Source organism: Diadema setosum, chromosome 14 (genome assembly GCF_964275005.1).
Source record: "Diadema setosum chromosome 14, eeDiaSeto1, whole genome shotgun sequence".
NCBI classification, from domain to species: Eukaryota; Metazoa; Echinodermata; class Echinoidea; order Diadematoida; family Diadematidae; genus Diadema; species Diadema setosum.
In genome coordinates, this window is record NC_092698.1 from 39330491 (window position 1) to 39342694 (window position 12204).

At 36.6% G+C, this 12204-nt stretch overlaps 1 protein-coding gene across 1 annotated transcript in view; it reads right to left on the minus strand.

The window, feature by feature from the left end:
- LOC140237437 (cilia- and flagella-associated protein 337-like) overlaps nt 1-12204 on the minus strand; it is an 87370-nt gene that overhangs the window by 16191 nt on the left and 58975 nt on the right. Inside the window, exons 23-26 of the mRNA XM_072317363.1 lie at nt 9814-9976; nt 7985-8119; nt 6599-6750; nt 3008-3070 (exon numbers count right to left, since the gene is read on the minus strand). Of these exons, the coding sequence (XP_072173464.1) occupies nt 3008-3070; nt 6599-6750; nt 7985-8119; nt 9814-9976 (513 nt within the window). The remainder of the gene's footprint in view (nt 1-3007; nt 3071-6598; nt 6751-7984; nt 8120-9813; nt 9977-12204) is intronic.

Consider the following 12204-nt stretch of genomic DNA (forward strand, 5'->3'; position numbering starts at 1 on the left):
AATAGTTTACCAAATGCTTTCCAATGTTAATAGGTCAGTTTTGCAAAAAGAAAAATGAAAGTGACCAAAAATACAATTTTTCACTTTTGCAAAAAGCAGTAACTGCATCCAGTTGATTCAACTTTGCAAGTTTCCCCACGGAAAAAAGCAGTAACTAACAAAGCCCACGGAAGAAAGCAGTAACTAACAATTTAGTCTTTATCATTCAGACTCTGTATAGTCCTTCCTGCATATTTTTTCCCCTAATACCATTTATTTTTTCTACTAATTTTTTTTTAAACAATGTAAACAGCAGTTTCTCCCATAATTTAGGAGAGTAGATATAAAAAGATTGTTTCACCAGTCACTTGACTCTGCCCGCAGGGAATCATATGACAAGTTGTAGAAAAAGCTTCTTTCTGGAGACTAGCAAACCTGGCAGACTCAGCGCGCTCAGAGTGCAGAATACGCGTGCAGCAGCTGCATGTATGCGCATAAATTCTGCAGCATACAGTAACTAGCTAAACATTGCATCACATCACACTCATCCATGGCCATGCATGCACAGTATTGCAGGTCTGGTACAGTCTGAGTGATCATGCCAGTGCTAACCATGCTGTCACACAGTTTCTGCGGTCCAGGCATGCCTGTAAATCTATCATGAATTGCAGAGGAAAAGTCATGGTAGCCATGGCTTTGGCCAGAACCAGAAAATCTAGGTGAGCTGAAAATGTATTGAAGGGAGATGAGCACTAGTATTAATGCACTAACATTAGTCTAATGTTAGATGTAGGCCCTAAAGTTTAAAATAGGTCTACCAGATCTAACGTTACAGAGTAAATCTAGATTCTAATCTATTGTTAACTGTTTAGTGTTAGACAAAATGTCAGTAGGCCTAATCTAACGTAATAGACCTAGGTCTAGCACTAACATTGGGCATAGATCTGTAGTCTAGCTTAAGTGTAACGTCAGAGTTCGACTAGGATCTAAGAGTAAGACGAAGAGACTTGACTTTATTGTCTAGTCCAGGGTCATGTCATGATGTGTCAGGGGCCAGGCCGGGCACTCCAAAGTTCAATTAGGGTACATAGGTGTCTACCTTATTTTTACACAGAATGCCATTCAATCGACAAGACCTAGTCTAGGTCTAGCGATAGGTCCTAGGCCTAGATCTTATAGATCTAGACTAACCAGAAAGTAGAAGAACTTTATAACCTGGTGGTGGTAACAATTCTCCTCCTATGGTCATGTGACATGTGCAGTTACTGCTTTTTTCCATGGGGAAAACAGCAGACTCCTGGCCGTCTGCAGTTACTGCTTTTTTCCGTGGGGAAACTACCCAGAATCAAGGGTGAGCCACCGCAGTAACTGCATTTTCCTAAATAACATTTAAAAAATAACGGAAACATAATTTTTTCCTAGGTATTGTTAGACAACTAGGTATGGTGCATAATCATACCACAAAATTATTTTTGAATGTTTCTGTGTTTTTAAAGAATCTGCAAAAAACACAAAATCGCATTTATCTCAGCTCAGCAGTTATGCAGTTACTGCTTTCTTCCGTGGGGGGGCAGAGCTGTGGAGCATGTTTGTGCCCAAGGTATAAAAAAGGCCTCCCAAGGAAGAGCAATCACAGTACAGTCAAACTGTCTGTAGCAGCCACCCAAGGGAGACAAAAAAAGCAGCTGTTGTAGACAGGTGGCTGCTGTAGACAGGGTCATTAACATGGCTTTTCTCTTGGGGGAAATTGTGTTCAGTGGTAGCATATGGCAGGTGGCCACTATAAGACGGTGGTCATAATAGACAGGTTTGACTGTATCCTGAGACTTCAAAGAGACAACATCATGAATGCTTAAGATGAATAAGATTTTGAATTTGTCTGTTCGCTGGTTGCATACATCCAGGTTATACGGAGAATTTTTGTACATCTTAGCTTCTCTGGTGGCATAATTGAATGCGATGAAGCAGCTACCATAAATCATGACAAAACAGGACAAAATGCCCACTGAACATGGCAGAACATGATAAAACTTCAAAGGACTGTGAGATGCCAGGGAAGACACATATTTTCCGTCTACTAACTGACCATCCCCAGTTTTGTTTAATACAGCCTATTGTGTGCTGTAATGTACTGTTCATTCACCAATTTTACTATGGCATTCCAGCATTCCCATCTGCACCATGACTGACATGGCAAATTTTGGGACAGTTTGAAAATCTGCCTTGACATACAATGTATACAGCCATCTAGCATTGTCAGGTTCGCCTGTTCCATCCCCCTGCTTTGTGTATGTCCATCCTATTTTGTCCAAAGTGGTCTGAAACTTGATTGCTGCGCCCGCCAAGATCTTAATGAAAACAGGTAAGGCCCAACGATGGTCATGATGACTGTGTTCAATACACTGACTAACTTCTTTCTAATGCGTAACACCACTGCAGTATTTACTGTAAAACGAGGAATGTTTGCGTGCATTTTAATTTCGCGAATTTCGCGAGCGCCAAGATTCGCGAAATTAAAATGCACGCGAAAGTTCTTGTCTACACTATATGCATTGAATTCCAGTGATATTTCGCAAAAATTTCATGCCGCAAAAAAGGCCGTCGGCTCCAATTCGCGAAAATTTAATGCCGCGAATATATCGTGTTTTACAGTAGCACGAAGCGATTGTTTTGCTTTCCACTGTAAGTCACACAAATTACTACAGGAACTTATCCACCATGGTACTCTTTAAACAAACAAACAAATGAACAAACACAGAAATCTAAAGAATAAAAAAAAGAGTACCTTCTCAGCAAACCAACTCAACACTGCAATACATCAGATATACATGTAGGTGCATGTATTTTCAAACTATTGCTTTTGTTTATGTCTTTAGATCTGATATAACTGATGTCATTATGAAATGGTATAGTCATATCACTTGAATGAAATATCACTGATTTACCATAACTAGTTTGATTTGTCACAAAGTATAAAAATTTGAAAAGGGCAAAATTCTGGAGATTGCAACATCTGCCAGATAGATACCTGAAGATCACTTTCACTTGGCTCAGGTGGTGGAATGTATGGTTCAATCTTCCAGTGATCTTCCTGCAGAAATAAACAGAAATTTTTGTTGTTGTTGTTGATTGAATAATTCATGTTCTAAACACACACGGTAGCATGTAACAAAGGATGAATAAGTACAGTGAAACCATGTTAAAACGAGTTCGGTTATAACGAGGAACCGCTTATAACGAGGTGATCGCGTCGGTCCCGTTTTTCTTTGCGTGTAAACCTATGGCAGAACGAATCGCTTATAACAAGTTCGGTTATAACGAGATTCCGGTTATAACGAGGACAATTTCGGTGCATTGTGATAAAGAAAAACATAAGCAATTTGATCGGATATAACGAGGTTCCATTTCTTGACTTGCCGCTTTCAAACACGCAACAAACGAAACATTGAAATCCGAATTCACGCTATCCATGTCTTTTTCCCCGTTTTGTAGAGAACCGTTCCTTCCATGTTTTCTTCTAACCCATGTGTTAGGACACAGGAATACCTTCCGATGTTCCGACTAAGTTATCGAATATTATAATTTTATTTTCCTTTTTCGCGAGATACGCGTGCGTGATAGAAGGTCGATCAGACCACACCGCAACAAGAGAGAGAGGGGAAAAAAACGCATTCAGAATGCGTGTGTAACTCATCATTATGTCCTTTCCATTTTTCGTTCTGAATTACGCGAGTTTTGCTGATTAGTAAATATGAATGTGTATGATTAAAGCCGAAATGATTAATAAAATCATCGCGATCCCGCCGGGTGACAATAGGTCATAGCGTAAAAATAGTTGAGTAATGCATTTTAATCTACTTGAGTCAGTGTTCAGAAAAAGAAACTAACGCATTCAACGGTTTGAATAAATCTGGGTTTGTTCATTATCATTTAACAAATGATAATGTAAATATGAATGTGTACATGTATAAAGCCGAAATAATTAATGAAAACAACGCGATCCCGCCAGATGACTGTATCGTAAAAATGGTTGAATAACGCATGTTAATCTATTCGAGTCGATGTTGAGAAAAAGAAACAAACGCAATGAACGTTTTGAATAGATCTGGGTTTGTTCATTATCATTTAACAAATGATAATGTGAGTATGAATGTGTATAATTTAAGCCGAAAAGATTAATGAAATCAACGCGATCCCACCGGGTGACAATAGCTTAAAAATAGTTGAATAACGCGTATTAATCTAATTGAGTTGGCGTTCAGAAAAAGAAACAAACGCATTCAACGTCTTGAATAGATTTGGGTTTGTTCATTATCGTTCAATACTGCATTTCACAACGGAAATTTTTCTTTCTTTCAGAATGCGCTACGAGGTACAGATTTGCGTAAAAAGGTTCACAACCTTCCAAATTTCTTGTCGCATATTTTTCCAGAAAGGATGTAGAAAACGGGAAGAGATTTTCGGAAGAAAATAAAGAACGTATTTTTAATTCCTTCGGGAGCAACGATCATACATTGAATAAGATTACAGCCGAAATGATTCATGAAATCATCGCATTCCCGCTGGAAACCGACAGTGTAAAATATATACCTCGAATGTTAGGGTAAACAACGCATGTATGTTACTCTATTTGCGCTGGTGTTTAGAAAAAATTAAACGCATTTTATACAATCTGTTTTTGTTCATTAATCATTCTACGCTGTTTTTCACAAACGAAAAAATATACTTTCAGAATGGTTCAATACAAAAAGAAGAAATAGGTGTAGAAAGAATCACGAATATAATATAGGCCTACTTGTCAAGAACATAATGTGTACTATTATGCGAAGAGATTTTCAGAAGAAAAATCAAGAATTAAGGCATTTTCAACCCCTACTTTTTTCCGTCTTTTTTGTAAGTGTATCAATTCACAAATAATTTCCCTTAATTCTCTCAATAATAATGATCCATAATTGTTTAAAATCAACGCAAAGGATGTTCTTAAGTTTGATTGATGGGTATAGTGTATATGACGTCGTGCTTATGTTTTTCTTTGTTTCTGATGCGTACAGTTATAACGAGGTACCGGTTATAACAAGGTAATATCGCCGGTCCCACGGACCTCGTTATAACGGGGTTTCACTGTACATGGTGTTCACTGATGCGTCATATCCTGCCTCTTGTATCTGGGTTCTAAGTTTGGCATCCCTACCATGAGTTAATTAAGTGAAGTATTGAAGGGAAACCACCTACATTTTCCACTATAGCTTCTTGTGGGATAAATTTCATGGTTGCTTTACACACTCACAAATGCAATCAAATCAATGAAATCTTTCTGCTTCTCAAACTCCTGAAGCAAAGAGTGACAAAAGAAATCAATGTAAGATTCTATTATATAGTTTGAGACAATTAATGTCATAGCTCTTTTTTGTTTGGTGGGTTATGCTTTGTCTCCATATTTTAACACCGAGGTGATTTTAACCACACTCCATGCTTGGAAAAATTCATGGTGGACAGAGACAGGAGCAATATCTAATGAGATTTACTTCATGGCGGTGGTTGTGATGCCATCAGGCCTGAGTAATTTACTTCTTGACACCCTTCTGAAGGCAAAATAGCTATCAATGCTTGTAATCACAACTTTCTCAGAGGAGGGTATGAAAGGTTACATCTGAGTGGATGGGCTGATAGGGAAACAGCATGTAAAAAGGCTACCTCTCTATTTCTTTGGGAAAAAATACAGCCAATCATTATAGTAGCTTCAATGTTTCTCAAATTGTTAATGCTATACTTCCATACTGAATATGAATAAAGTCCATCAAGAAACATGGCCAGTATCATGCACACAAATGTGACATGGTAAAGGTGTAGCACTACAATCCACAGCATCCTCTGGTACACACACCTGGGAATGAAACTAGCACTTTCACTCAATTCTTTATCCATAACTTGCCATAGTATGCAATATGTTACCACTGACTATGATGCCATTTGGTTTAATAGCATTCTATGTTTCTATCAAATTGCATGATAAATTACACTCATCTTTATTAAAGAGCAGGTTAAGGTAAGGTATTGAAATTTGTATTGTAAAGATGGCCTGGTTTTGACGCAGCCAGCAGTAAAAACATTTGGTGTCATGCACAAGACATGTATAGTACAAGGTGTAGATGCAGCATAAACAAAAATCAATGTAATCTTTCATTCCACACCATGGTCCACAAACCAAATTCATATTCTATCTTTATGTAGTATAACCAGTAAAAAGGAACAGTGTGACAAGATGAGATAAAACCTGGAAAAGCTAGAGGCTTGAAAAATTTGTGTCTTTCAAGTTCACATGTTTCCTTCCACCTTGTAACACAGTTGGTTAACCATTTAGATGGTAATCCTCTGATATTAGAATGATGTAACCTATACAAAAAAAAAAAAATGCAATTATTAAAAAAAAAATAAAATAATGCCAAAAACATTTCTTTCTTTGGTCTATGAATAATGGTCCTTTGTAACAAAGACGATAAGATGAGAATTATCAATATATATATTTTTTTCCAGTAGTCATTCCACTTTTCAATCTGTAAACTCCAAATCATCTCAATCTTGGAATTCAAGAGTTCATTAAAGTTGTCAACTGTTTTACCTGTCCAAATGCTCCTATGTGGTTGCCATAGATATCTGTGAGCTGTACACTGCAGTCAGCAGATGCAGAAATGATCAGCAATCGATCATTGCGTTCACAGAAACACAGATGGTTGATGCTGTCAGTATGAAGGTGCCATGACGACAGAAGGGCTGGATGAAAAAAAAAATTATATTGCAACTGTAAGCTTGACCCACAAGTGACGAAGATATCAAAACAAAGTATTTAAAGTCATTTGCATATGATACATGTATTGCTGGGCTGAGGACATTAGCTATACCCATAGTCAGAAGAAAACTAAAAAGGCAGCATGCTGAGTTGAAATACTTGCAATGCACTGCACATATCATTCTCATGATGAAAGCCTATGTAATGCCACATATTCTAGAAAGCATCCAATGGCAAATGCATGTGTAGGTCATGTGACCATACAGGTGTACACAACTGTACATGTACACTGATTTCAGAACAACATGTTCTTAGTGCACTTGTTACACAATATGGCATGAATTGAGCACAATTCATGTCATGTTCACACAGCATTGTCTAAAAAACAAAAACAAAAAAACAGAAGCAACATTATGTGCATGCATTTTATGTGATCTATACACACTACATTGAAGTTGCAGTCAGTCGGTCAGTCAGTCAAAAAAAAAATCAATTGGTAGTCTAATGAATGGGATATTGATATGTTGGTGTTGTCGTTGTTATTATTATTACTATTATCATTATTTTTATTTTTATTAGTGTGATATTATTATTATTATTATTATTATTATTATTATTATTATTATTATTATTATTATTATTATTATTATTATTATCATCATCATTATTATTATAATTATTATTATTATCATTATCATTAACATCATCGTTACAGTGTATTACTATTATTATTATTGAGTATGCTGGCTTTGACCTGTCATCATTTTCCACACTATCATTTAATGAATATAATAGTCTTTCTTTTTCAACCCTTCTTATCATATCATTTCCCCAATTGACTACTGTCCATGAAGTTACAGCTGAAAATGGTGATTTTTTTTTTTAGTCATTGTTTGGTAACCTTTGACCTCTGACAATGAATGATTCAGTTAAACATCGTCATCCCATTTACAGTAGCATACCTGGGGCAGGATGAAGGAAAATCCACAATGCAATAACAAGATGCAACAAACAGATGGACAATTGAAAAATATAATGCCTCGGGCATAGCTTAGGGCAGAGACATAATGACACAAAGTTTCAAAAAGTCTTTAATTAATATGATACATCATGACCACAAGAAAACAGTAGTAGTGGGTGTACAGGTCAATGTATTAAAATTGATTTGAAGTGATAGACATTTAATAAAACTTTGGGTGTAGAGACTTAAAGACTTACGTGGTGGTGTGTTTGTGATGCTCTCAGGTTGGTGCAAACAATACTCTTGGATTTTCCAGACTTTGATGGTGCCTTCACTGTCACCTGTTACTAAATAATGACTGTTAGAACTCACTGCCATGACTATGTGCCCAACTGCAATAAAAAACAACAAACACACATACACAAACACAAACAGCAAATCATTACTTACATTGTAGTGCCAAAGGGTTACCAGCATCTTTCATGTTCCCTTGGTTTGCATTTTTAATCACTTCCTGCAAATAACTATACCTGAAACAGATACACTGTATATGTGATCGTGCACCTCAAAACGAACATAAAGTCGCACACACTGATTTTGCGTGAGGACTGAAAATAAGTAAAATGGGTCAACCTAGCCGAACTTGACTTTTTCATATTTTCTGAAAGAGCGAGTCTTCTTTTACATTATGCTTAAATTTGGTATCATAAAACGGGCAGGAAAATGTGTGTTTTTTTAGCAGTTTATCTCGAACATTTTTGGTAGAATAGTGCGATTAGGTGTGTCTTCAGAATCCCTTTTTCATCTCTGAAAAACCTTGTCCACACTCTTCACTTTCAACTCTAATAACTTTTGAAAAGATAGTGCTACTGCTTTGAAAGTTGGCATTAATTATGTACAGAATGTGTTGAGGCATGCTTAATTTCAGTTTAATCTGATAATCCCTTCATTGTTGTTTACTCTTGTGGTTTACTTCCTGTTTTTTGTCCCATTCATCGCACAGCCAGCACGGTTTGGTAAAGATTAAGCGCTCGAATAGACACTGTACTTCAGAGCCTCTTTTCTCAGTTCACACTTTTCCTGAGTTTGTGCTTTCTTTCCAATATTTAGATAGATTAGGAGAGTCCATTTGATTTGAGTTATACATCATTTTAAAGCTTAAAGTCTGCTCTTTCAGAATATGGTCTTAACTAAAAATTCACGTCTGGCGACTTTTTGTTTGTTTTGAGGTGCAGGGTCACATATGATGTGTAGTAAGGTAAAGTTCAACAGAATGACAAAAATGAACATAGAATCTTGACAATATGTGTTTTTACATATTGTAATTGAAATTGTATGTTTTTGTATAATCTTTCAATTTTTGGAGCGTATAGGGACATACATTGTAGGCACCATGAGTTATGCGCTATATAAGCACTGTTTAATTATTATAATAACAAACAGTTTCACATCGTTGGCAAAAAACTGAAATGACATGCACCAAAGTCCTATGGCAATACTTTGAGTGGGCAACTATCAAAATATGGAAAAAATACAGAAATTTCATCAGGTTTTTACTTGACTTTAGATCTGATCATGTGATCCCATCATCATCTAATCATTAGGTGTACCTGAAATGCTTGTGCCCTGTCACGTATGAAAGGAATGTCTGTTTGCATTTCTTCTGGGGCTTCAGTTGATTTAATGATATTAAAACAAGATTATGCTATTAATGACGCATTAAACACCAATGTAATTGTCATGAGTGTACTGTATAAGCTGTAATTTAGGCGTACAGATATTTTCGCGAATGAGGAGGTGACAAACATTTTCACAAGAGCAAAATGTGTGAAAAGACTAAAAAAAAAAAAATAGAAAAAATACCATAAACAGGAAAACACATGTATATACACACCTTTTTCTTTTCTTTTAAACCAGAAAGCTAATGTTAACCCACGTAGTAAAGTGACAACTATAACTCGGAAAGACCGATATATAAAACGAAAAGAAGGAAAAGACAGTGAATTTACCTACAAGAATGACATATTAGGGAGCATTAAACAAAGTTAGACATAAAGATACAGGGATATATCTTATGCTAACATACCATGTTGGTGAGCCACAAACTCTGCCAGCAGCAGGCTTTTACTAGAATTCCAGAAGCGCACCCAACCATTGCCGCCACATGATACCAAGTTGGCTCCAGCACCTGCAGACAAATGCTTGCGGCCCTCAAGAAACAGAAGTCTTTTGATGAAGTAATCATTCACCTGGGAAAAGAACAACATTATCACATATAAAAGGAGGCACATCTGTGTATTAGTATGACAAATTCTCATGGAGAACAGTCCAAGGTGGGAATCATATTAAAAAATTCTGGCCCCCCAAATAAGGTCTTTATCTCACAAAGACCTACTCTTTCCCCACTTTCTATACAAAATAAAGAGCTTTGTAAGGAGAATGCTGCAATGTACAGTGCGTATAAAAAAATGATATTCCAAAATTGGAGGGCTGCTATTTTATACAACTGTAATTGTCAGCTACGGAGAGCGCAATGTTGGTTGGATTGATGTTGCATGGATGTGATCTGTCAACGAAAGTGGCCAAATTATTAGGCCCGCCTGCACGACTGCAGGTTCTTGCTTAGGGTTTCTTCTAACCTTTTATGCTTCATAACCTTCAACATGACCATGTCGTTTCCCATAAGGATAAACCATTACCCATTTTTTTCTCTTCATATTCAAGACATGGTTTGTTGCTGCAAGCTGTATGTAGAATATGAACAGAGAAAATGGACTGTCTGGGTTGACCTCTGTGGGAGTGACTATGTTATCTGACAGGACAGGTGACCATGTTCAAGCTTATCAACCATAAAATGTTAGGAGAAACCCTAAACACAAGCTCTAAACACAAACTTGCATTCGTACAGGCTGGCCTATTTGGCCACTTTCATTGACAGATCTCATCCATGCAGTGAGGCATTGTTCCTTCACAATAGAATGCAAGACTCCCTCTGAATACAAGTGTGCTATTGCTTTAATACTAGCTAACTCATAGGAGTGTAGTGATGTAGCTACATGTATGTAGTTTTGTCTCATTGATGGATTGAATCTTTACTGTTTCTAAAAATCATTTTGCTACATAGTGTACCTTCTTTGACTTTTACACAAAGGCATAATGGCTGGTATTGGTGTCATATGTCAGCTAATGTGAGACAGAACAGGAAACAATATCTTGACTTCCCTTGAACCACTTTTAGTGGAGCGGCATAGCTTGAAAAATTAAAGGAATTGTGCATTTTATGATAAAAGCACCAAATTTCGCACACATGTTGACAATAACATTTGAAATAAATTCAGATATTGGGCCATCGTAAATAGCGCCCTCAGCGGCCATGGCAGCCATTTTTCAAAATGGCCGCCATAAATGCCATTTTCGTAAAAATTTACAAATTTCAGAAGGAAAAATCAATAAGATTTTGCAAACGAGTAGGAAATAACATTTAAAATAGATTTAAATATTGGGTCACAGCAAATTGCGCCCTCAACGGCCATGGCAGCCATTTTCAAAATGGCCACCATAAATGCCATTTTTCGCAAAAAATTATAAATTTCAGAAGGGAAAATCAGTTAGATTTTGCAAACTAGTGGGAAATAACATTCAAAATAAGTTCAGATATTGGGCCATCGTAAATAGCGCCCTCAACGGCCATAGCAGCCATTTCTTTCAAAATGGCCGCTATAAATGCCATTTTTCGTAAAAATTTACAAATTTTAGAAGGGAAAATCAATAAGATTTTGCAAACGAGTGGGAAATAACATTCAAAATAAATTTAGATATTGGGCCATCGCAAATTGTGCCCTCAACGGCCATGGCAGCCATTTTTTTCAAATGGCCGCCATAAATGCCAGTTTTCGTAAGATTTTACAAATTTCAGAAGGGAAAATCAATAAGATTTTGCAAACGTGTTGGAAATAGCATTCAAAATAGATTCAGATATTGGACCATCGCAAATTGCGCCCTCAACGGCCATGGCAGGGATTCTTAAAATGGCCGTCATAAATGCCAGTTTTAGTAAAATTTTACAAATTTCAGAAGGGAAAATCAATAAGATTTTGCAAACGAGAGGGAAATAACATTCAAAATAAATCTAGATATTGGACCATCCCAAATTGCGCCCTCAACGGCCATGTCAGCCATTTTTTTTTCAAAATGGCCGCCATAAATGCCAGTTTTCGTAAGATTTTAGAAATTTCAGAAGGGAAAATCAATAAGATTTTGCAAACGAGTGGAATATAACATTTTAAATAAATAAAGATATTGGGCCATCGCAAATTGTGCCCCCTAATGGTCATGGCAGCCATTTTTTTTTCAAAATGGTCGCCATAAATGCAATTTTTTCTCTGAATTTACTAATTCCACAAGAAAAGTCAATAAGATCTTGCACTCAATTTAAAAATTTCATTTGAAAGATATCTTGCGCCTATGTATTACATTA